At 43.7% G+C, this 26,754-nt stretch overlaps 2 protein-coding genes across 11 annotated transcripts in view; one reads left to right on the forward strand and one right to left on the reverse strand.

Annotated features, from left to right (window-relative positions):
* Window positions 1–3,741, forward strand: part of LOC144933823 (uncharacterized) — a 41,203-nt gene extending 37,462 nt beyond the window's left edge. Inside the window, exon 7 of the mRNA XM_078859015.1 lies at window positions 644–3,741. Coding sequence (XP_078715141.1) covers window positions 644–804 — 161 coding nt within the window. The 3' untranslated portion in view covers window positions 805–3,741. The remainder of the gene's footprint in view (window positions 1–643) is intronic.
* A 14,990-nt stretch (window positions 3,742–18,731) lies between these two features.
* Window positions 18,732–26,754, reverse strand: part of LOC144933790 (dual specificity calcium/calmodulin-dependent 3',5'-cyclic nucleotide phosphodiesterase 1A-like) — a 180,963-nt gene continuing 172,940 nt past the window's right edge. For 9 of the 10 annotated variants that reach the window (XM_078858946.1, XM_078858964.1, XM_078858918.1 and 6 more), the window contains 4 exons: window positions 26,536–26,741; window positions 24,190–24,636; window positions 23,011–23,093; window positions 18,732–21,672 (listed from right to left, as the gene is read on the reverse strand). In XM_078858946.1, the coding sequence (XP_078715072.1) occupies window positions 23,041–23,093; window positions 24,190–24,636; window positions 26,536–26,741 (706 nt within the window). In that variant the 3' untranslated portion in view covers window positions 18,732–21,672; window positions 23,011–23,040. The remainder of the gene's footprint in view (window positions 21,673–23,010; window positions 23,094–24,189; window positions 24,637–26,535; window positions 26,742–26,754) is intronic. The other variant, XM_078858927.1, reaches the window with a different exon arrangement.

Genomic DNA, 26,754 nt, shown 5'->3' on the forward strand with positions numbered 1-26,754 from the left:
GTGTGATCCCAAATGAGTGATCTGTGGCATAATTTGCATTTTCCAAAAGCCGGCACACAACTGTCTACTCTTTTAGAATTACATCAGGGGCACGTATCCTAATATGAATACACCCGCAATCATAAAGAGGCATTGCTTCTATTTTATGTCAATATTGAATTCTTAAGCTCAAAACCTGTGCATCCATATGTGTGTTTTTGTAAGAATGTATTTTTGTCTCTTTCTATGTGGCATGTCAACGGTTAATGTGACCACTGCAGCCACAAGTGGTCGCTTCATTCACTAACATGAACTTCAGTGATAGCCAATGTAAAAAATGTTTCTCTTGAGCATGTGTACACATTCTACTGTATATGCATCTGTGTATATGCAGAATGTGGGAGCGGTAGTGTAGTCGTTAGTATGGTGCGCTATGAACCTGGCAACCCGAGTTCAATTCCGGCTCACGGCCAACACCAGCGACAATTTTCTGAACCGGTCCTGGGCCTCCCCTAGGTCGACTCAGACTCAAATGAGTACCACTCGGGAGACAAAGGCGGCCGGGCGTGGTGCTGGCATCCCACCCCCTCGTGGTCCATGCCGGACTTGCCCTTAGAGTCTGTTCAGGCTAAACGGGGGATCTTTGGTTGTTGTTGTTGTACAGCAGGTGCAGGCAGAGTGCAGCGACGTCCCAGGGATGTGCAGCAGCAGCAGCAGCAACCTGTCCCGGCCATGCCTGAAGAGGAATGGGCCGAAGAGCTGCTGGTATCCGAAGAGACACTGCTATCAGCCAAAGTCAACGTCCAACCATCTGTGCCATCGTGAGCTGAGGACACGCGTGGGGGGGGGGGCTTCTCGGATCCAACACCACACCTACTACCAACTTCAGATCGGGGCCCTGAACTCTGACCTTGGAGGTTTTGTGCTGGTCTCAGGAGATTTGGTCACAAGGGTAGGACAAGGGCACTGGTTTTAATAGGTCAGCATTGGGGCTTTGAGTAAAGTGTGGGTTATGGATGCCAATAAATGCCTCTCCTCCTTACTTTAATCTGTCATTCTCACCTCTCCCTACGCTGGCAATCTCCACTTGCACCATCCCTGCTGCCGGTTCTCCACTGATTACAAAATGATTTTACGGTTCCCCATGAACGACATTCTTGAAAAAGAATGTCCTGGTAGTGGATACTTCCCAAACCCAGACCAAAAGTCATGCCTACCATGGTGTGGCTTTTCATGGGCACAAAACATTTCCGTTGGATCAGAGGTTATCAAACTAGACTCAATCTACATATTATCTGACATTCTCTGATGTAAGGACTGCAGTTTAAGGACAGTTTAAATATGCTATGTACTGTGCTTTGTATTGAAATGTGTCTGTCAATTGAGAAACGGGATGTGGGACTTATGTGGCCAAAATTATACGATAACTGATTTATAGATAGGTTTAGCTTCAAACACAGTTGCTTTATTAAGTGTCAATGTCAGTGTCAATGTAGTTATACTGAGGAGATGTTTCAGTGTACCGTGTTTTAAATATGCAGTGCATGTTATATTTAAGGTCAGCTTTGCCTACCCACAAGAGGTTGAGGTTGATAAAAATGAGGCACTCAGTCTATTGTAATGTGTCTGTGCAGTACTGTAGTTTACTATTTTAAATGTATGCACAGATAAATAGATAATGAATATATACTGCTATTAAGCTGTTGTTTGTGTTGGTATAATTTATCTGTTAAAAGTTAAACAATTAGCACTTCTACAATGAAAAAAAAATAGAGCTATGTGTCAATCAACTGCTGGTCATGTGGATTGTTTAACAGTAGTTCACCAAGATGGCCATTTGCAAGTTGAAGACAGGGGCCTAGGACAAGTACAGATATCACTTTCCGCCGATGTCGCCATTACTTACTATATTATCAGACTCAGGTCACTGGGTTGAAAACGCAGTCTACTAACCGCTGCATCGCCACTCCCCACTGCCCTTTTACAATAACGCTATACCCTGGTCAGTAGAATTTCACCCCTCATTTCCTGCTCCCATAAAACAACCATTCTCCACATCCGTAGATGAGGAAGATTTCACTATTTATACAATATATTGAGACGCTTTTATATCTAGGTGCTTTTTTTTTACAAATTCAATTTGTGCTCTGTTGTAAATCTGACGGGGAAACGAAACACATTTAATCACTTCCAACTACATAGCAACAATTGGCCGCTGGAACCATATGGAAAAGCAGCCTCCTAAAGCCTCTGAGTCAGGGAAAAAATGTTATTTCATCACGGAATTTCCATATTTTCATAGTAATGCATGCACAATGGTGTCACTGATTGCAGAGAATAAATTTGATTACATGTGCAGAGGCACATTTGAACGGTAAAAGTTGACATGCAAGAGCTGTAATGTGACGTGGGGAACTGAGGTTCAAATCCGACTGAAATTGTGGAATTTAATTTATTTTCCAAAATCGCCTCTGTCGACTCGGTAATCAAGTGGGCACAATGCAGTAATTCGATTGGTGAATTGCTTGTAAACTCCCCAACCTTGTCACTGCTGCTGGTTCAAATTTAACAATCGCTTATGAATATATTCTCGAGACACACAGCTCACACTGGGCCCAACACAGAATTCGCAGGTGTTGCGCCAATTAGGCCCCCCCACGTAAATTACTCCCCACAACCCCCATTTTCATCCTTGGGCATCCCATTATTCACAATGAGGTCCATGAATGGGGCTGGACCTGTGTGATACTTTGGTTTGGTAAATTTCCAGTTCCAAAATGCTTATCTTCCTGCTTCTTTCCTCGTACTGGTCAGCAATTGAATTCCCCTCCAATCATCACATTTTCCCCGGTTTCACGAGGGGGTGGGTGGCCAACACCACGCACGACCGCCTTTGTCTCCCCAGTGGCGATGTTTACTACACACCACACCAGGTACTCATTTATAGGCTGAGTCGACGTAGGGGAGGCCCAGGACCGGTTCAAATAATCGTCACTGGTGTTGGTTGCCGTGCATGGGAATCGAACTTGGGTGGCCGGGTTCATAGCGCAGCGTGCTAACTGCTTCACTATTACTCCCCACATTAAACTGCCTTTTGTGTTTAGTTTACTGACCTTCCTCCGCACACCTCCAATTAGCACGGTTGGCTACGTACGGTGGGAAAGAGATTCCACGTACATACACACACTACAAACATCCGATATACAGCTGGGCCATTCCCGTCGTGTCCGGTTGTAGTTCTGCTTTTCTGCAGGCTACCTCTCGGGTAGTGTAAGGGGCCTAGATTTTAGGAGTGTAACGATTCACCTCACAGGCGATTCAACGAACTGTCACAAAACATGGGTCACAATAAAAAAACAAATGTGTGTGAATGTAGCGGCCTCTTAGCAGCTGCAGAGGTGTCATGTGAGCTCATTACACACAACACATACAGATCACGTGTACGCAACATGAGGTTAAAGGATACATATTACTGTAATCGGTGCATCTTTAAACCCCTGTTGTTTTACCCTCAAGTTTAAATGCCCGTGATTTATGTAAAGTTCTGAATGTAAATGTCGCCAAGGTCACAGGTCGGTGTTTTAAGAAGTCGATGTTTAAATGGTTATGATTCCCCCACAAAGCCATGTTAATTTAAGAATCATATTTCTATCGTCGTAATTTTATTTGAACGTAGTCGGAACAACTTTGAAAACAAGAAAAAATTCAGAGCTCTTACAGTAAACACCGTGGTGCTTTTTTGTGTTCATTAAACAAAACATGAAAAAAATCATTTGCGGTGGCGTTGTATACCTATGTTGTCAAATGCAATCGTATATGTTGTAGACATCATTTTAAAGTGAAGAGTATATTGGAATATATATTATTTCGTGTAGTAAACTGTCGCGCTGCAGTACATAGGCCATCCGTGGACTCTCAACATCTTCGTTTTAACACACGCACAACATTTAATTGTACTCCCCCTCCCCGCAAAGCGAAGATAGCAAAGCCTTCGTATATTTTTTTTATTTTTGCACAAAACTCCTCTGAAATATGCACAATTGTACAGATCCTGCAGGTTGTGCTTTACCTTGCACGGGCCCCTTTGCATGACGCACTTTGAAGAATAAAAAGCCACAACTACAACCAGAAAGACCTACTAGGCACTTGAAATTAGCACTACTTGGCGAGCAGCAGAAATATGTTAATAATATGTGTTTTGGGTTAGATCGCGTAAATATAAATGTGTCGTTAAACCCGCCACCACCCGACACAGCCAACTAGTAAGGTTTGGCATGTAAACAAAACGTGGCCAATTCGTTACTAGTACAGCACACTGGTGTGTTGGAGAGCAAATCCACAACATTTACAATCTGAGTACGACGTTTCGCCAGTAATTACAACTAGCTTCACCAGGCAACAGCCAGATTTGTGGAGAAATCCTCCTCTTTCGTTCCTTAAATAGAGGGATAGGTGTGATGACGTCACTTTTGAGCCCTTCACGTTCGAAGGGGGGGGGGGGATTAATGAATGCATATCAATTACAGGTGGCGGGTTTAACAACACATTTATATTTACGCGATCTAACCCAAAAAAACCTATATTATTGATAATATTGGTCGCGAAAGCTTACGTGTTCAACAGCAGAAGTATGATTCCCGAAAGACACGTACGCATTGTGACCACGGGGGATATGAGCTGGTGGAGGTGGATGGAGAAGAGCTCAATTATTTATTGTTCAAACGTGAAAATGTACGAGCACTACAACATATAAACACGTGACTTGTTAACGCTACAACATTAAATCAATATAAGCTTCCATTAAACAGGTTAAAGTGCGGTCCTGAAGTCGCGTGCTCACATCACCGCTGGCAGAAGGGCCTCGGAATAGAGGCAGCTCTGGAGAGCCCCTCAACAGGGTATTTGGCCTACTCTTCCACACTGGCTGGGCATCGTAGCAGAGGTGGAGTATCCACAGTTTTCCCCACCGCACTTGATCTGCCGATTGTGGTAACATAATTTTTTTTTAGTTTTATTTATACTGCTGAGTGGACAGGGGGGGGGGGGTTCAGAATCCTGCACAATTGAATGACAACTGCCGCGCCAGGAAAACGCAGCAGCGACCTGCTTTTCTGTACTTGTTGTTGTAACTTCATGACCTGCCCCGACTGGATATCTGTGAAAAAGAACTTCATAGCTCATCGGATTTCTCCAGGATAGAGATTCTCATTTTTATGATCTTACCTCTGCACTGCCAGTGTGCCGACCACGACGCCACAGCAGCATTGGCAATTGTTAAGTGCACCGAGTCGCACGGGTGGAACCAAACCTGTCTCTTATGCACACCTCATGCTAAATGGGGCATACATTTCACAACTGCGGCATGAGATTAAGAGTTAATTAAATTATTAACCTATTGATGCGAATGTTTTACGGCAGTGTTGTTCCGTCATTTTAAGAGGGGGGGCCACTTTCACCCATCAGACACCATCAGCGTGAGGGCCGCCACACATTTGAAACAGCAGCACGATTATGACGACGATAATGATGGGGGGGTGGGGGGGTGTTCACACGTTGTGTATTGTCGGGGGGTGCACGTCAGAGGTCGCAACCGGGTACCCGATACCCGTACCCTACCCGATACCCGGCTACCCGTACCCGGCGGGGTACGGGTACCCGTTTGCGATCCTGGTGCGGCCGGGTACGGGTAGACCGTGAGTCACTGGTGAGTAACTGTTTGTCACTCATTTCCCAACGTCTTGTCTCTTCTCACAATTCAAGTTCCTAGAATCAACCCACCCGCGCCTGCAACATGGCTTAATCCCAGAGGTCGCAATCAGGCACCCGATACCCGTACCCTACCCGTACCCGGCCGGGTACGGGTACGGCCGGGTACGGGTACCCGTTTGCGACCCTGGTGCGGCCGGGTACGGGTGCGGGTAAGGAATCAAAACCCGTTTGCGACCCCTGGCGCACGTCAGGGGCCGCACTAAAGGCCACCAGGGGCCGCCAAGTGGCCCGCTGAGCCTTGCAATGAAGAACGCTGCGTTACGGTGTGCCACGAAATTGGGGGGGGGGGGGGGGTGACGATGACTGAGGTAGGTGCTACACTCTAACTAGGAAACCAACTAGGCATGGATTCGTGAACTGACATAGGTTATTATGCTTATACAACACACGTATCATATTATGTATGTAATTGAAGATGTTATTAATGTCAATTACTGTACATTAAAATGATAGGTCACTGTTAGATTTGGGTGAATACAGTAAGCAACACTATACAAACGCGTTAGCAATAACGGGACAAAAACATATATATTTTAAATATAATTGAGATTTCGAATGGTAACAATTCTTTATATCGCTGGGGAATTAATTGTTTTGGTCTAGTATTTACTATTATACGTGCAATTCCACTAGACACAACATAATTGTAAATAGATAAGCTCGGGTCGTTACCAAGTGCAATATGCATATCCAGATATAAAGCTGCTTCAGGGTTCTCTGCCAAAGATATACATGATTAAATACTGAAACTCAGCTGAGGCTGTGCTTATGAAGAATAGAACACAAGAATTCAAGAAAAAAATCGCACACTAAAATTTCATGAGTAGCTGATGAGTAGCTGAAAAAAATTCGCACAATTGTAAATAATGGATGCAAATCACAATGTTTGCCCTTGATGTTTTTTCCCTGACGGGGAAAGAGTCATCAAGGTACACTGTTCCGGTGAGTGGACAATTTGATCTGTTAACAAAAAAAACCCTTCCATTTAGAAACACTGATAGAGGATACTACAATTGGTCTGCATACGATGGTAACACAAACATATCAACAATGTTTATAGTTGCTGTGTTATTGTGGTTATTATTTTAATGTTAAGTTCGCGCACCGATGATTGTGGGTGTGAGGTCAGCACGCTTGGCTGGGACCTGATCTGAGAGCAGTTGACCTTGTTTCATTTTTAATAGGAGCACATCATAAACGGAAAACTCACGAATTACAGTTACACGCCATTTGTGTGACATTTGAACAGAGCCCTCAAAAACACAGCCCACCCTCCGTATCCTGCGACGAATCTAGAAACTGGCATACATTTCTATCTAACCTGTGCAGCAGAAGCTGGAAATATCCACACCTTGCATAAGCACAATTCTAATATAAGCAACACATACTTACACTGGTGGGGGTAGTGGGGGGGAGGTAATGGACAACTTCTGCTCGAGGTGTAGTGGCTCGTGGATTGAATTGGGCCTAAGGTGAGCGTATAAGTATGAGTTGGGTATTTTTTTTTTGGGGGGGGGATATCTCGAGGGGGCGGGTGGAGGAGACAGCAAGACAGAGGGTGTGAAATTTCCAGTTCCAAAATGCTTATCTTCCTGCTTCTTTCCTCGTACTGGTCAGCAATTGAATTCCCCTCCAATCATCACATTTTCCCCGGTTTCACGAGGGGGTGGGTGGCCAACACCACGCACGACCGCCTTTGTCTCCCCAGTGGCGATGTTTACTACACACCACACCAGGTACTCATTTATAGGCTGAGTCGACGTAGGGGAGGCCCAGGACCGGTTCAAATCATCGTCACTGGTGTTGGTTGCCGTGCATGGGAATCGAACTTGGGTGGCCGGGTTCATAGCGCAGCGTGCTAACTGCTTCACTATTACTCCCCACATTAAACTGCCTTTTGTGTTTAGTTTACTGACCTTCCTCCGCACACCTCCAATTAGCACGGTTGGCTACGTACGGTGGGAAAGAGATTCCACGTACATACACACACTACAAACATCCGATATACAGCTGGGCCATTCCCGTCGTGTCCGGTTGTAGTTCTGCTTTTCTGCAGGCTACCTCTCGGGTAGTGTAAGGGGCCTAGATTTTAGGAGTGTAACGATTCACCTCACAGGCGATTCAACGAACTGTCACAAAACATGGGTCACAATAAAAAAACAAATGTGTGTGAATGTAGCGGCCTCTTAGCAGCTGCAGAGGTGTCATGTGAGCTCATTACACACAACACATACAGATCACGTGTACGCAACATGAGGTTAAAGGATAAATATTACTGTAATCGGTGCATCTTTAAACCCCTGTTGTTTTACCCTCAAGTTTAAATGCCCGTGATTTATGTAAAGTTCTGAATGTAAATGTCGCCAAGGTCACAGGTCGGTGTTTTAAGAAGTCGATGTTTAAATGGTTATGATTCCCCCACAAAGCCATGTTAATTTAAGAATCATATTTCTATCGTCGTAATTTTATTTGAACGTAGTCGGAACAACTTTGAAAACAAGAAAAAATTCAGAGCTCTTACAGTAAACACCGTGGTGCTTTTTTGTGTTCATTAAACAAAACATGAAAAAAATCATTTGCGGTGGCGTTGTATACCTATGTTGTCAAATGCAATCGTATATGTTGTAGACATCATTTTAAAGTGAAGAGTATATTGGAATATATATTATTTCGTGTAGTAAACTGTCGCGCTGCAGTACATAGGCCATCCGTGGACTCTCAACATCTTCGTTTTAACACACGCACAACATTTAATTGTACTCCCCCTCCCCGCAAAGCGAAGATAGCAAAGCCTTCGTATATATTTTTTTTATTTTTGCACAAAACTCCTCTGAAATATGCACAATTGTACAGATCCTGCAGGTTGTGCTTTACCTTGCACGGGCCCCTTTGCATGACGCACTTTGAAGAATAAAAAGCCACAACTACAACCAGAAAGACCTACTAGGCACTTGAAATTAGCACTACTTGGCGAGCAGCAGAAATATGTTAATAATATGTGTTTTGGGTTAGATCGCGTAAATATAAATGTGTCGTTAAACCCGCCACCACCCGACACAGCCAACTAGTAAGGTTTGGCATGTAAACAAAACGTGGCCAATTCGTTACTAGTACAGCACACTGGTGTGTTGGAGAGCAAATCCACAACATTTACAATCTGAGTACGACGTTTCGCCAGTAATTACAACTAGCTTCACCAGGCAACAGCCAGATTTGTGGAGAAATCCTCCTCTTTCGTTCCTTAAATAGAGGGATAGGTGTGATGACGTCACTTTTGAGCCCTTCACGTTCGAAGGGGGGGGATTAATGAATGCATATCAATTACAGGTGGCGGGTTTAACAACACATTTATATTTACGCGATCTAACCCAAAAAAACCTATATTATTGATAATATTGGTCGCGAAAGCTTACGTGTTCAACAGCAGAAGTATGATTCCCGAAAGACACGTACGCATTGTGACCACGGGGGATATGAGCTGGTGGAGGTGGATGGAGAAGAGCTCAATTATTTATTGTTCAAACGTGAAAATGTACGAGCACTACAACATGTAAACACGTGACTTGTTAACGCTACAACATTAAATCAATATAAGCTTCCATTAAACAGGTTAAAGTGCGGTCCTGAAGTCGCGTGCTCACATCACCGCTGGCAGAAGGGCCTCGGAATAGAGGCAGCTCTGGAGAGCCCCTCAACAGGGTATTTGGCCTACTCTTCCACACTGGCTGGGCATCGTAGCAGAGGTGGAGTATCCACAGTTTTCCCCACCGCACTTGATCTGCCGATTGTGGTAACATAATTTTTTTTTAGTTTTATTTATACTGCTGAGTGGACAGGGGGGGGGGGTTCAGAATCCTGCACAATTGAATGACAACTGCCGCGCCAGGAAAACGCAGCAGCGACCTGCTTTTCTGTACTTGTTGTTGTAACTTCATGACCTGCCCCGACTGGATATCTGTGAAAAAGAACTTCATAGCTCATCGGATTTCTCCAGGATAGAGATTCTCATTTTTATGATCTTACCTCTGCACTGCCAGTGTGCCGACCACGACGCCACAGCAGCATTGGCAATTGTTAAGTGCACCGAGTCGCACGGGTGGAACCAAACCTGTCTCTTATGCACACCTCATGCTAAATGGGGCATACATTTCACAACTGCGGCATGAGATTAAGAGTTAATTAAATTATTAACCTATTGATGCGAATGTTTTACGGCAGTGTTGTTCCGTCATTTTAAGAGGGGGGGCCACTTTCACCCATCAGACACCATCAGCGTGAGGGCCGCCACACATTTGAAACAACAGCACGATTATGACGACGATGATGATGGGGGGGTGGGGGGGTGTTCACACGTTGTGTATTGTCGGGGGGTGCACGTCAGAGGTCGCAACCGGGTACCCGATACCCGTACCCTACCCGATACCCGGCTACCCGTACCCGGCCGGGTACGGGTACCCGTTTGCGACCCTGGTGCGGCCGGGTACGGGTCGACCGTGAGTCACTGGTGAGTAACTGTTTGTCACTCATTTCCCAACGTCTTGTCTCTTCTCACAATTCAAGTTCCTAGAATCAACCCACCCGCGCCTGCAACATGGCTTCATCCCAGAGGTCGCAATCAGGCACCCGATACCCGTACCCTACCTGTACCCGGCCGGGTACGGGTACGGCCGGGTACGGGTACCCGTTTGCGACCCTGGTGCGGCCGGGTATGGGTGCGGGTAAGGAATCAAAACCCGTTTGCGACCCCTGGCGCACGTCAGGGGCCGCACTAAAGGCCACCAGGGGCCGCCAAGTGGCCCGCTGAGCCTTGCAATGAAGAACGCTGCGTTACGGTGTGCCACGAAATTGGGGGGGGGGGGGGGTGACGATGACTGAGGTAGGTGCTACACTCTAACTAGGAAACCAACTAGGCATGGATTCGTGAACTGACATAGGTTATTATGCTTATACAACACACGTATCAAATTATGTATGTAATTGAAGATGTTATTAATGTCAATTACTGTACATTAAAATGATAGGTCACTGTTAGATTTGGGTGAATACAGTAAGCAACACTATACAAACGCGTTGGCAATAACGGGACAAAAACATATATATATTTTTAATATAATTGAGATTTCGAATGGTAACAATTCTTTATATCGCTGGGGAATTAATTGTTTTGGTCTAGTATTTACTATTATACGTGCAATTCCACTAGACACAACATAATTGTAAATAGATAAGCTCGGGTCGTTACCAAGTGCAATATGCATATCCAGATATAAAGCTGCTTCAGGGTTCTCTGCCAAAGATATACATGATTAAATACTGAAACTCAGCTGAGGCTGTGCTTATGAAGAATAGAACACAAGAATTCAAGAAAAAAATCGCACACTAAAATTTCATGAGAATACACGGATGTGCATGAGTAGCTGAAAAAAATTCGCACAATTGTAAATAATGGATGCAAATCACAATGTTTGCCCTTGATGTTTTTTCCCTGACGGGGAAAGAGTCATCAAGGTACACTGTTCAGGTGAGTGGACAATTTGATCTGTTAACAAAAAAACCCTTCCATTTAGAAACACTGATAGAGGATACTACAATTGGTCTGCATACGATGGTAACACAAACCTATCAACAATGTTTATAGTTGCTGTGTTATTGTGGTTATTATTTTAATGTTAAGTTCGCGCACCGATGATTGTGGGTGTGAGGTCAGCACGCTTGGCTGGGACCTGATCTGAGAGCAGTTGACCTTGTTCCATTTTTAATAGGAGCATATTATAAACGGAAAACTCACGAATTACAGTTACACGCCATTGGTGTGACATTTGAACAGAGCCCTCAAAAACACAGCCCACCCTCCGTATCCTGCGACGAATTTAGAAACTGGCATACATTTCTATCTAACCTGTGCAGCAGAAGCTGGAAATATCCACACCTTGTATAAGCACAATTCTAATATAAGCAACACATACTTACACTGGTGGGGGTAGTGGGGGGGAGGTAATGGACAACTTCTGCTCGAGGTGTAGTGGCTCGTGGATTGAATTGGGCCTAAGGTGAGCGTATAAGTATGAGTTGGGTATTTTTTTTTGGGGGGGGGATATCTCGAGGGGGCGGGTGGAGGAGACAGCAAGACAGAGGGTGTGGAAGGTCTTGGAAAGAACGAGGTGATAAAATAGGGGTGGAGCGGGCATTTGGATCTCAGAGGAGCTTGAGCACGCACGAGGCCCAGTCTCAAGCCAGAGTGTGGTTTTGGAATTTTGTACTCGGGTGAGAGAGAGTGAGAGGACTCCTACCGTGTGTTCACTGCAAGGCCCCTATGGTTCGTTCGTGTTGTCTGGTGGTGGCTTCGAGTGGGTGGTGGTGGACGTTTATGCTAAACTTGGGGAGGATTTGACACAAGCACACATTGGACAAAAGCAAAGATGGTCTTTCTCTCAAGGGGGGTCCATATGTCTACAGTATCTGGTAATACGGACCTAAACAGTCGCTTGCACTCTTTCAAACCTGTCGTGAAAATATTGCATCTCGAAAAGAAAATGAAGATCACAGCACATGAGTTGCTGTCTCCAAGCGTCCACCCCCCTCCCTCCCGCGCCTGATGGCACAGGTGATGGAGAAGGCACCGCACGAGGAGGTGACCACGTGCAACGTTTTGGAAACAACCTTTGTTTCCTCCCTTAGCATCGTAAATCTTCCTTTAAAAAATATGATGAAAGCAGAAGACTCGTGCTGGATACGGAGGTCACATTTGCAAATGTGATTTGCAAACTTTGATCGTTAGCCGTGTGTCAATAATTCAATATTAATGTGCCATCTTATTGAGGGATTACTACTGTGAGGTGGTATCTTGGGATGGTCTGGGACTGTGTTGTTGTTTTGCTGCCTTGCCCAATCTTGATAAATTAGACTCATATAATGATTTTAGTTCTTATTGATATTTAGTAACTCGCCTACCATTTTCTCTATGTTGCACTCCTATTGTATGATTTGCTGTTGTAACTTGCTCAACTTCATAGCCCATAGGATTCCTCCTGCAGTCTACACATTCTGATTATGATTGTGAAGAGACACCGCACGGCACGACCCACGTCCTTCGCGCCGTGCCTCCGTTGCTGCTCGCCCAATTACGGAGCACGGAACGATTTACCCCCCGGCGATTTTGTGAATTGCCTCGATGTGGAGTCACGATTCAACTCAATATTGTTTTACTTTGCTTCCCTCCATTACTCCCTCTCGTATTCATGTTTTTGTTACCGATGCACTTTGTACTTTTGTCCACATCGTGAGTAATGTAACACGGTCGTATCATTTGCATAAATTGTATTGAATGCATTTCATGGTCATTGTTCAAGGCACGTATTCTACATGCAACAAGATATTTCTTATTACTATTTCTTCGTGCACAATTTTATTTTGATAGTGTTATGCTGTGAGTGTAAGAATCCCTTCAGTACTCGCAGAGCAGTGTGTTAGGGAATGGTCTGCAGAAGTAGCTATGACAAAACTGCTTCTGAGATCCCCTCAATTGATCTCGTATGCATATTAAGAGACATGACATTCCCAACTACACTAATGAAGAGTAATGTACATTTCAAGCCAGCCAAACTGATATTTTGTATTTTTCAGAAATACAATGTTAAGTGCAAAACCAAATGTTATACGATAGGTTTTTGTGTGCAGCCACGAGTTTACCTGGCTGGGACCATCAACTTACAAGAGTCCTGGGGTGGCTGCTCAGAGCTGAACCCGGCATTTTGGCAGTGTCAGTTCAATGCTCTGATCTCCGAGGCACTCAGAGAAGAAATAAAATGTCATGCAATTTTGGCAGTCCAAAGTTTCGTGTGGCATGGATGAGTTGGTTCACAGCACTTATCTATAATGGCCTCGAACGCCATACATCCTTGGTTTAATCAGTCTTACCGGCACTGCCAAGTGTCCTCCACCTTTTTCTGTCCTCCGTTCGTCCTTCCTCTGCCTCCAAGTTTTTTCGCAGTAATCGCACTAGGCGACTACAGAAATTATTACTCAGCTAACACATTGACCGAGAACCTTTTTTTCAACTGGTGAGCGACGCAGATTAGCTCAGCACGAGAAAACAATTTCACGGAAAAGGGGTTCTGTCTTGATGTGACGAAATGTTACATGTCCGATTTCACTTCGTCAAATGGCCGCAGAAGATTTGGTGACTGCAAATAAATCTCGTCACACCTCCCCAGCCAAACTCATTTTTAGCTCGCCCATCAATTGCTGACATCAATGGGAGAAACTTGTTTTGTATATTTAAGTTGACATTCATTGTAGAAAAAGTGAGGATTACCGTAACACGTTTCCATAGAAAATGCAGCAGTGAGCACAATTTTTTTTATTTTCATTCTCAAAATAAAAATTTCTTGAAAGATTTAATGGATGCTACATGACTCAAGAAATATGCAATGTATTTTTTCTGAATAACATTTTCTCATGTATATCTAAACCAAAACAATAAATAATTTTTATTTTATCAGGTAAGGCCTACTGAGCTATGTAGCTCTTTTTCAGAAGCGACCTGGCTACAAATGATAGCCCAATGAAGTGGCTCATCATGTGGAAATTGATAGCAGCCAAATACTCTAACCACATGTTGATTCTAAATGTGGAGGGGAAAACCGGAGGACCCAGAGAAAAATCCACTCGAGCACGGAGAGAACACGTAAACTCCTAATATACAGCAGGCGTCAGGGTCGGGATCGAAGCCATGACCTCCTGTATAGCAGGCGAGAGAGTTATACTAGGTAAGGGAGTTAATTTGGCCTTGCAAATTCCTCGTGAAAAAGTTAACAATTAGACAATTCCATAAGGGGTAAGTGGACAAGAGTTACCAAATTACATTATGCGGTAACAATTGTCTTAAAACCAATCCTTTCCATAACACATATTTTTAAATTATTTTTTGTAACTGATAACCGGGCCTAAATAACAGTGGAATTGTTTTCTTTTCTGGATTCTCCAAGTCTCAGTCAATGGATTTGACAAAAGCTAAGCAGACTCCCGCAGTTCCGAAACCGTTTCACGTAAGCTACTGTGTGGGTGTTTGTGCGGTTGTGCGGACGGACGCGTCGTTTTGCATGCCCGACATTTTTCACCCACTCTCCATGAAATAAAAAGTAAGCTGCTTCATTCGGTTCCTGAAGAAGCTCCCAGCACGCGGAGAAAAAACGTCGGACATCGTACTGAACGATACACGCGGTACAGCATGAATGCACATTGGGGAGCCGGCATTTGCAGATGCTCGCCTGCACAATTTGTGACTCGAGTTTTTTATCGGCATGATTATGAGCAACGCTTTCCTACGCGGCCGTTTGAGCCCAGTGCAGTTCACAGCATAGGCTGCCAGGCACCCACGTTCTGATGATTATTGTCATTCGGAAAGGGCGCGAAATAAATTCTAAACATACTTTTCGATTTAAAGCTTTCGTGAAAGCAGGGATTCATCTTCTTGGTTCTTTCGGTAAAGTCACGTAGAAGGGAGATAATAAAATAAGAACAATATAACACAATAAAAAATTCTCACGACGTTTCGATTGCAACACAAGCAATCATCATAAGGTGTGAAATCCACAGCAAGAAATTTTGAAAAAAGTGTTATATTTTTATTATTTTATTATTTCCCTTCTACGTGACTTTACCGAAAGAACCAAGAATATAGATAGTCCACAGTTAAAATATTCAACTCTCTTGACTGAATTGCTCCAGTTTAAATATCAATTCAGATTGTAAAATCTAGTGTTTGGAATTTTAAAGTGATCGAGAGTTGAAGATTTTAACTGTGGACTATCTATATTCTTGGTTCTTTCGGTAAAGTCACGTAGAAGGGAGATAATAAAATAATAAAAATAAAACATAAAAAATAATACAATAAAAAATACTCTTTGGGTCTTTCGGTAACAATGGAATAGAATAGCATGCAAAGATGAACAAAAATCACTGAGCCAATTAAACAGAGTACTGGGCGCCCACTGAGAAATGAAAGGTTGTTAATTTGAAGCATGAATAAAGTACAAAATGTGTAATGCCTTAACTGTAATGTCGCGCAGCTAGCGTGAGAAAGGTGTGACAGCATTTCACGATGCTCGATAGAAACTGTTTGCCACATTTTTTTTTTATAAAGATGCAGTCCGCAGTCACACGCAGATGATTACGAGGAATGTCTTAGGCCTGGATGCGAGTCGGTAATGTGAGCTGAAAACACTGACGGCTGGGGGGAAGGGATTTCCAGACTATTGAGGTAGCAGAGAGGAATGTACAACTCCCACCGAACAAAAGTTGGCTGGGGGCTTCGACAGATCGCCTTGGTTGTTGGAGCGGAGACTGCGTGGAGGCAATCAGAGGGAGTTGAGAAGGAATAGCGAGGCAGGAGCGAGCCCACCGAGGCTCTTGAAGACGGGAAAGGCGATTCTCGAAGCTATTCTGGGGTTGGATTGGGAGCCGGTGGAGGTTTTAAGAGTATTGGGGGGTGGTGCGGCCTCATTTACTGGTTTTCTGTGAGGATTCATACTCTTAGTTTTTTCGGTAAAGTCACGTAGGTAAAAAAAGTGAAATTAAAATTAATAAAAATAAAATAATAATAATCACGAAGTTTCGGAGGCAACACAAGTCTCCGTCATCAGGTGGGACCGTCACAGCCAGATTTGCTGTATCAAGTGAGGCAGGGATTGGAACAGCTAGATTTGCTGTATCAAGTGAGGCAGGGATTGGAATCCCTGCCTCACTTGATTGGAATCCCTGCCTCACTTGATACAGCAAATCTGGCTGTGACGGTCCCACCTGATGACGGAGATTTGTGTTGCCTCCGAAACGTCGTGATTTTTATTATTTTTATTTCATTTTTTTACCTACGTGACTTTACCGAAAAAACTAAGAGTATGAATCCTTGCAGTCACGAAAGCTTCAAATCTAGAATTTCTGTGAGGAGTATTGATTGGCAGGGACATCTTTTTTATATCACCGGGAATTTAGGACTGAGACTTTGTTAGGTCACAGCGAAGAGTGTCGCGGTACTTGAGTCAGGATGTGATGGAAACATAGACGAGGATGATCTCATCTTCTTGGTTCTTTCGGTAAAGTCACGTAGAAGGGGAATAATAAAATAATAAAAATAAAACATAATAAAATAATTCTCACGACGTTTCGGCCACAACGCAAGCACCTGAGGACGGCTGCTTGTGTTGTGGCCGAAACGTCGTGAGAATTATTTTATTATGTTTTATTTTTATTATTTTATTATTTCCCTTCTACGTGACTTTACCGAAAGAACCAAGAAGATGAATCCCTGCAGTCATGAAAGCTTTAAATCGAAATGACGAGGGTCTCCTCAGTAGCTGCTTGGTTAGAGAAATGTGGATGCGTGAGACGTTGCGCAGATGGACGTAAGAATGTTCTGGAGAATTGAGGTATGTGGAAAGATAACAAGGCGTCAGGAGTAATGACAGCGTCAAGGTTTCGCACACTCTTTGTCAGCGCCATGTCAGAGATTTCTAAGGCAAGACAGGTTTTAAGATGAGATCAACATTTGCAGGGATGTTCCAGTCCAGTTTGTAAATTTTAAGTAGTGACACAAGCCTAATGAGAGCTTCGTCTTTCGTACGGCGGCTGACGTAGATACAGAGCTACGACTACAATTTCACATTGAGGTGGTCAAGCCAAATAACCGCATCAGGCGTAGTGGAGTAGTGTATCGTCGCTGTGATGTCTCCGTATTTGTGGATCGGACATTGCGTCGTTTATATGTTGTATGGTCCGTTATGGATGACCACAGTCGCACACTCCTGGAGAGTTTTTAATGTTCCATTTGTGCATTAGGTATCCGCATCTGCCATGGTTTGTGCGGATATGTGGTTTAGGGTGGAGCATGAGCTTCGTGGAAGATAAAAACCAGGGATCTTCTGCGTTGGGTGTTTCACATGAGGGATTAGATGAATACCTTGACACAGCTGGTAAAGTATAGTACCAGGATGGGTAGGATGCGTTTGTTGGGTATAAAATCAAGAATTTAAGAATTTCTTAGGCTGGAGATGATTGTCGTGATGCTGTCGATGGTAACAGGTTGAGGAATGTCAAGGGAAGGTGGCGGGCAGGCAGAAGACTGGCAATAGGAGGACCAGAGTCAGGCACTAGATTTGCCATTCCTGATTTTCTTAATTCTTCAGAGAAATAGAAGGTGAGTTCACACTTTGCAACTAATGAAAGTAGTGGAGGAAGCTGGGCTATGGGGACGCAGGAGCAGGTTTACCGTGCTGAAAAAGGGATTTGGGATTTCCAGCACTATTTGCAATCACAACAGAGTATACGTGCCATTTTTACCTTGCTAGATAAACTGATATGATTTGATGCGAGTCTTCCAGTTTTCGAAGTTGATTTCAAGGCCAGATTTCTTTTGGATGACAGTTGTGTGCCAGGTGGCCAAGGAGGTACAAGTCTTCAGTGGGGTTAAATTATAATTATCTACAACAATAGACAATGAGACATCGTAGCTCTCAACACACACACACACACGTTTATCGTCCATGAAGCACGGATCGATGGACGGAATGCGGGAGCAGAGAAATTATGTCTGCTGGGGTTTGGCACAGTGAATGATACGACACAAAGATATCACGTGCAGTTATTTATACAACACAGGTATTACTCTGCATCAGCCATCTTTCTTGTTGGAAACAAATAAGCTACGGCTATAGGATTATATTATCCTTAATCTTGATAGTACATTGGAGCAAAGTGTACCTGGCCCATACAGCATCCTTTGGAGCGAGTAACCAAGCACGACGACTTGTCTAATTGGTTCTTTCGGTAAAGTCACGTAGAAGGGAAGTAATAAAATAATAAAAATAAAACATAATAAAATTAATTTTAAAATAATAAAAATATAACATAATAAAATTAATTTTAATTTTATTATGTTTATTTTTATTATTTTATTACTTCCCTTCTACGTGACTTTACCGAAAGAACCAAGAAGATGAATCCCTGCAGTCAGGAAAGCTTTAAATCACGACGACTTGTGTTTTAGGCCAAGGACAAAGATAATATTTTAAGCCTAAAAAAAACGCATGGGAAAAACCGCAGCTAACAAAAACTTCTGAAGGTGAGCACGAAACTTGAGGTGGTTGTGTGGCCAGCATCACAGGCAGTGCTGATGCACAAACACCGCCACAGTCTTTATTTTAGGGTGACCAAGGTAGGGTCCATTTAAAGTGTATATGATAGATAGTAAAATAAACGAGGGTGTTGGGAGTGTAGCACGGTGAATTAACTGCATCACACACACACACAAAAGACAAAGATCCCCCTATAGCCTGTGCTGTTAGCGAGCACCTATGAAGGCTGGCACGGCACACGAGGGGGTGGGTGACCAGCACCAAGCCTGGCGGCTTTGTCTCCCGAGTGACGATGTTTACACACCGCACCGGGTACTCATTTGAGGTTGAGTCGACCTAGGGGAGGCCCAAGACCAGTTCAGATAATCGTCACTGGTGTTGGCCGTGAGCGGAAATCAAACCCAGTTCGCCAGGTTAGTAGTGCAGCGCGATAACCGCTACACTACCGCTCCCCACACACACATACACAAGCGCACACAAAAAACACTTAACTCTGAAACGTTATGCGGTGTCTTGAGCACCTGTGGCTGAAAAGTAAAATCTCAAAATATCTGGGCTGATTCATCACACAACGGTAGACATGCAGGAGTAATGTTTTACTAGGAAAACCAGCAGGGCAGCTCTGCACAATGTTTTTTCAGTAGACCTAATGCTATATTTCCTTCAGCACAAAACTGTGGGATTTCAACATTATCTATATAAATAAATAGCTTAATCTGTATGTCTCAAAAACATCTAGGATACCTCCCGACAAAGTAGAAAGCTGAAATTTGGTACGTATGTAGTTTTTAGGACACAAACAGGGAAAATCATAAAAGCCGATATTTTTCATTTTAAGGCCTCCAAACCTCGATATTGTTCCCCATAAAAATGTTTGTGAGTGCCATCCAGAAACCGTTCAAAATATATACATTGCGGTCTTTTTCGTTTGATAAAGCGTTAAACAGCAAATAATAAAAATTAAAGCAAGAGCAATTGTTCTATCTTTTATTGTTTTGTAAATTATTCAGATTCAAGCGATTTTGAACGAAAAAATACGCATTTTCTCATGTTCAAATCTGTAAACGATAAGAATTTCCCCTCATACAGTATTAACTTAATTAGTTTTTGTTCTTTCGAATAAAAAAAGAATGGAATCTTTAAATTAAGTAGTTTCCCATGGATAAGTCTTTAAATATAAGAAATTTATCGTCGACAATGTTAGTTTTTATTTGCGAAAAAATACACATTTTTTGAGTAGTTGTTAATGTCAGATCGTAGATAAAACTTGTAAAAATTCATATCACCTTTATTATATATTGAAAACTTTTGCCTGGCGAAGACAGGCTTCATGAACTCGTATGAAATAAATGCGTTTGATTAAATTACCGCTATACCGAATTGCACGAACGCTACAATCAAATGGAAATGTTGCAAAAGTCAGCACTGCTGAGTGCCTCTGGTTTATTATGCACAGCAACTTATGAACAATAATTAAGTACAAAGAAATAACATTAACAAAACAGAACACGAAGTCACGTCGTATTTTGATTATGTGTGTGGTCATTTATACCAAAAGCATTTACTATTAAATCGAGCCCTAAATGTCTCTTGGTTTTTTTTTCCTTACGCCACAGAAACCCGCGTGGATTTTCTCTCTTGATGTCAGAACGACCGTCGCTATAGTGCCCGACTCATGTCAGTCAACGAATCCACGAGCTGCTGCTGCAGCATAACGAACTGCGAGTACACATCTTAATGCCCTCCTTGCTGTCCGGCCAGAATGTATTTCAAACACCAACACGTTTACACTCGCAAAGCAGCTATGATGCAAACGGTGCTGAAACAGTATTTGTTTAATTATTAGAGTGCTGCTCAGAGGCAAAGTCTTAATGCAGCAGCCGGAATATAACAGGCCAATTTACAATGTGTGTGTGTGATGCAAGATCATTTTTTTTATGTTAGATGGAGTTTGGATGAACGGAGTAAAGAGGAGTGGTTTTGCAAACCTTAACATCTCCTCGCAAGTAGTGTTTATCATTGTTTTACTTTTCTATTTCACAAACTAAAAACATTCTAAATAATTAAATACACCACACGTATGCTGTTGACATTCTCTGCAATAAAACATGATTTTTCAGTCACATGCGTTGCCCTGCAGTACATATAACATTTTACCTTCACATGAGCATAAGACTGAAGGGACCATTTTTTTTTACCAAATGTGATTCGTGGAAAATCAGACCCATAAACAAATTCACAATCCCGTAAATTAAATAATGGTGGACTTTTTCATACATTTCACGTACACGACTTTTTTTAAACAGACTAATTGATACATGTTCCGTTTAATTGTAGTCCTTTATGATTTCAGTGTTGACAGTTAACTGCAACTCCGTGTCAGCTTTAACACCAACAGGGTTACAGCCACAATTGTGGGCAATGTTCCAGTACAGATGTCAGCCATCGTACACATTTGCAAATGTAACAAGCTTAATAACAAAATATTGTCGAGAAACTGACCCACGGTAAAGGGATTTCTTTGTACACCGGTCTGCGACTCAGATCAGAGCTATGTAACGTGTGATTCCCGGTTTATTGGTTTGATTGTCCAGTTTGAGTGGAAAAGGCTGTTTCTGAGCTTGCCCATGGTCATGACAAACATTTAACCTGTGAGCATGCCCATACATTGCTGAAACCAAACGACTTTAGCCCCCTTGTGCTCGCCTCTTTCCCCCGTCCTCTCCTCCCTCTTTCCCACTTGTTTGTTTCACTATATTTGCAACTTCACATTTGACTCTTCACACTGTCAGTCCTGCAAAAGACAAAACATTGGCACAGATTACAAAACCACATCACGCACAAAGCAGCCGCTGCCCACTTAGCAGACGTGCAGTGAACAGTGAAGACACCTCGCAATGCCAGCGTGGAAGAATAAAACAATCTCTGGGGCATTCGCCCCCAAGAATGTGATGACAGAAAAACGAAATGACAAAATAAACATCTACAATGTTAAAAACAATAACAAGCATCTAATTAAGCATTGCAAGAAAAACTCACTGACTGTTGAACCATAACGCCAAAAGATTTCAAGATGTTTGACGCAACATGATCCCAATGAGAGTGCAAAGAGAAGTTTATATGGTGGGGGTCCTACATGGGCCAACTTGGCCATCAGGAAATCATGGAATCATTCATCATATTCTTAGGTTTTTTCGGTAAAGTCACGTAGGTAAAAAATAAAAAATAAAATGAATAAAAGTAAAATAAAAATAAAATAAAAATCACGACGTTTCGGAGGCAACACAAGCTTCCGTCTTCAGGTGGAACCGTCACAGCACGATAGCTGTATCAAGTAAACAGCTATCGTGCTGTGACGGTTCCACCTGAAGACGGAAGCTTGTGTTGCCTCCGAAACGTCGTGATTTTTATTTTATTTTAATTTTACTTTTATTACTTTTCGATTTAAAGCTTTCGTGACTGCAGGCGCCTGAGGACGGCTGCTTGCGTTGTGGCCAAAACGTCGTGAGAATTGTTTTATTATGTTTTATTTTTATTATTTTATTACTTCCCTTCTACGTGACTTTACCGAAAGAACCAAGAAGATTACTTTTATTAATTTTAATTTTATTTTTTTACCTACGTGACTTTACCGAAAAAAACCTAAGAATATCAATACTTGCAGTCACGAAAGCTTCAAATCTAGAATCATTCATCATGCCAGTGATGCTGCTATCAAACCTGCAAAAAGTGCAACTGCACTGGGACCTATGAGCCGTCGGGGCCCAGGTTCTGCCCAATAAGAGAGAGTGCTGGTTGTTGGTTTGGGGGGGAGGGGGGTGCCTGGTAGTATTGGCTTTATGTGCAGGAGGCATCAACATTAAGCATTTCCAAGATGGCGCTTACCAGGTTGCGGGGGTGGGGGAGTACTCAGGTTTGGCGGCAATGTCAAAGTTCTACAGTCGGGTGGCTGTGATTGGTGGGCGTGTAGGTTAACCCGCTCATGTGACACCCGAGGAGCCTCTGGCACACACTGTTGGGCAGACGGGCGCACGTGAGGCGAAGAGACAGCGATTGGACATAGGGGGGACACATCTTGTACCAGGGCCTATGTCAACAATTCTAAGTTACTGCACCACTTCCTTAGCCACACCTGAGTATGTCGATGATGGTGGTGGTGGCGTCAATGGTCCAACAAGACGTTTTCTTCCACACTGGTTCTTACCGAAGCCTCACCTGTACGCAGAAGCAGCAGCATAACATACCCAGCACCATTACCACAGTGCACAGTACTCACCTGGTGGCTCCCTGAGCAGGAAGCTGCGAAGCGAAATGGAGGCGGCATTTGAGGGAGGTTGAGCAGGTGGGGGCTCATATGGTGTGCACATGTGTATGTGACCATATCTTTACCACGATGGTTAGTTTGGGTGGGTGAAGGCATGGAGCATAGATGCACAGTGCAACAATAGATTTTGCTGCACTGCCCAGCACGCATGCAACTACAGCAGCCTGTCATCCATCCGAGCATTAACCGGGCTCAAATCTGCTTAGCTACTAAGAGATCGGGCACATTCTGAGTGATGTGGGCAGAGGCCCACCGAGTGTGCAATGCTCAAACATAAGTCTGTAACAAATCCGCCCCCACCTCCTGTTGCCATGCTAATTCACGATTCAATGTAGGTTCTTGGTAAAATAAAAATAACCACTGTGGCGCATTGCAACATCGCCACTGGCTGCAGGGCTCACGTGAGCCCATGAATAAAACATGTACAAATAACAAAATAATTTATTCTTACTCCTGAAATTGCATTCACAGACTGAGAGCAAAACAAACACATTTTAATAGATGGCTAAATCCATAACTACACCCAGAAACAAATTTATTAGCGAAAGTTTTCCTGACCGCTCGTAGACTGCAATTGGAATGCGACTAGTCACAGATATAGTGAGAGGAATACGAGATGCAGTGTGCCAGGCACAGAAATACATTTTGGATTGTCGACCCAGACATACCCGGCTGAAATAAAGCTCTGGGTACACCCATACTCACAAGGAAACCTTGAGAACCATGTTAAATCATGGTGCTCTGTAGTATGTATGCACTGAGACTCATGCACGCAAACAATATTACTGGTAGGAACCCACTGGTTCCACCAGCCTACAGGGGATTATTGTGTCCGTCCATCCGTCGTGCAGGGAGGGGATGGGTGGGGAGGGAGGGGCTTGGTGGGGAGGGGAGGGTGGGGAGGGGCTGGGTGGGAAGGAGAGGGTGGGGAGGGGCTAGGTGGGGAGGGGGCTGGGTGGGGAGGGTGGGGAGGATGGGGACACACACCTGTCTCCAGCATTGTCGAGTCCTCTTTGTCCTTCGAATCGGACAACACGGACTCGTCAGACGTGAGCGACGGCTCCGACTGGAGGGAGACGTCCGACGAGGCGGTGACCTCGACGTCATTCGCCCTCCCGGCGTGCCCACCCTCTCGCCACTCTGCAAGTCTCTCTCCGGGATCTTCTCCCGTGTTCTCCGCTGCCTCACCATCATCGTTGCCACCATCGTTATGATCATCGTCGCCGCCTACGCTATGGTCCTCAACGCCCCCCTCATCTTGGTCGCCCATGCTGCCATGACTGACATCATCGGCGTCATCGTCAGCATGATCGGCGGAGGCGATCTGTCCCAGGGCAGCTGTGGATTGTCGCCTGCCGTCGTCCGACTCCCTGTGCAGCTCATGTGCCGGCACTGCTGTCGTTTCCTCCTCCTGCATGGGAGCTTCCTTGTCATCTGTTGGAACATCGGCTCACGAGGTCAAATTGTTATGATGATGATGACGACATCGTACGAAATGTTGCTATTTGTCCACATGACATCATCACTCTTACAATTATGATCGGTTGAGACCATGTGCAGGAGTGAGTAAATTTGTGATATTTGTTATTTACAACTCCGGCAATTCACTGATGGTTGAAGGTCTCCCCAAGTCATGCGAGTCGCGTTTTATTTTTTTTAACCAAACTTAAAACATATTGGTTCAAATACCACAATATAAACTCCCCCCCCTCCCGACCCCTGTTTTGTCTGTTCTCTTTTGAATCACAAGTGCTCGTTTGTAAGTTATCGGGAGTGGTTCGGGATAGAACACGCACACCGCTAAGACGCTTTGTGTAAGCCATTTGTGTTTATCAAACTTTGCTTAAAGTTCGTGGACCACATTTCCGCAGACCACCCCTGGTTACAAAACGCATTCACTTCTCTCTCTAATAATAGTTTTGTAACTAATATTTTTTAAACGTAGCTATTAATTTTTTTTTAGGGGTGGGGGGGGGGTTAGGGTAGTTTAATCAGGGGTACGTTATCTAACTTACCATCTTCTTGGTTCTTTCGGTAAAGTCACGTAGAAGGGAAATAATAAAATAATACAAATAAAACATCATTTTTATTTTTATTATTTTCCTTCTACGTGACTTTACCGAAAGAACCAAGAAGATGAATCCCTGCAGTCACGAAAGCTTTAAATCGAAACTGGGGGACCGTCATGTGCCACTGCTGTAAACTGAACAATGTTAAACATAAAATTTAACATTCTGCTGCCTCCTACTGCGTGGACCACGGTTTACTTGAAAGGATCTTAGAGATAGCTTTGTCTCTCTTAAAAATGTCACACTTAACTTCTAACTTAGCAATCTTTGAAAAACGTAATCAACCAGGCTATGCGTTAATTGTGTGTTGACCGACTCTTTGTGTTGCATTACATTACATTTCGAAATTTTGCTCTGTTATTTAATTCAGTGAGTTCTCTCTCCCTGTCTCTTAATTTTTTTTTCAAGCTTTTGCACCGTACCGCTCACCGTGCCACTCATTGACATGCTAATTTCTCTAACCCCTCCCTCTCTCTCCGCCCCCGCCCTCTCTCTCAAGCTTTTGCACCTTGCCACTCACCGTGCCACTCATTGACATGCTAATTTCTCTAACCCCTCCCTCTCTCTCCGCCCCCGCCCCCTCTCTCTATTTAATGCCTCGACACAGAGGCGTGGTTTCTCTATGTGTCTCTGTGATATCTGTCTGCTTATATGTCTGTCTATATGTCTCTGGTTCTGTGTTTTATCTCTCTCTCAAATTTAGCATTTTCAGGAAGAACGTAATCAACCAGGTAGGGTGTTGACTGTTATGTTATCCGACTCTCTATTGTATTACATTACATTTCTAAGTATACTAGATTTGTGTTTCTATTTCATTTATACCTGATGATAATTGCTTGTGTTGCAATCGAAACGTCGTATGCTAGTATTTAATTTATTATTTTATCTTTATACATTACTTTACCGAAAGAACCAAAGAGTAATTCCTGCAGTCACGAAAGCTCCAAATTAAGTTTGAACTCTGTGATAGCCACTTTAGTAAACTCGTCTCGAACACAAAGGGTTGCGGCTGCCATGTTTCATGACATGATTCCGATAGTACAATTGGGACATTTCTGGAAAACAATCTAAAACAGGTCTCTGCAACAACAAAATATATCTGGCTATAGCGGCTCTGTCCGGTTACTAGCTTTGGTGGTGAGTTGTTAACTCCCTCGCCTGGTATACAGGAGGTCGTGGGTTTGATCCCGACACTGATGCCTGGGCCTTACCCAGTAAAATAAAATCAGTTTAATAGTTTAGTTTAGTCTGGGTAGCAGGTAACCTCTAGTGGGGGTCGCGGTTAAAGCCGTTGCAGCCGCCGCCGCCTGCTCCTTCCAGCGCTCCTTGTTGCTGCTGAGGCAATTCTGCCACAGCGCGCGGAACTGGAGGAGGTCGACGGTGCAGATGGAGGTGACGGAGCCGTCGCTCGCCGCGCGCTTGCCGCGGTGCCACTCCACGGTTGCCGCGCTGTGTGGAGAGCGGGGCGCACTTCACCGGGCGG

Source organism: Lampetra fluviatilis, chromosome 1, assembly GCF_964198595.1.
Source record: "Lampetra fluviatilis chromosome 1, kcLamFluv1.1, whole genome shotgun sequence".
Lineage (NCBI taxonomy): Eukaryota > Metazoa > Chordata > Hyperoartia > Petromyzontiformes > Petromyzontidae > Lampetra > Lampetra fluviatilis.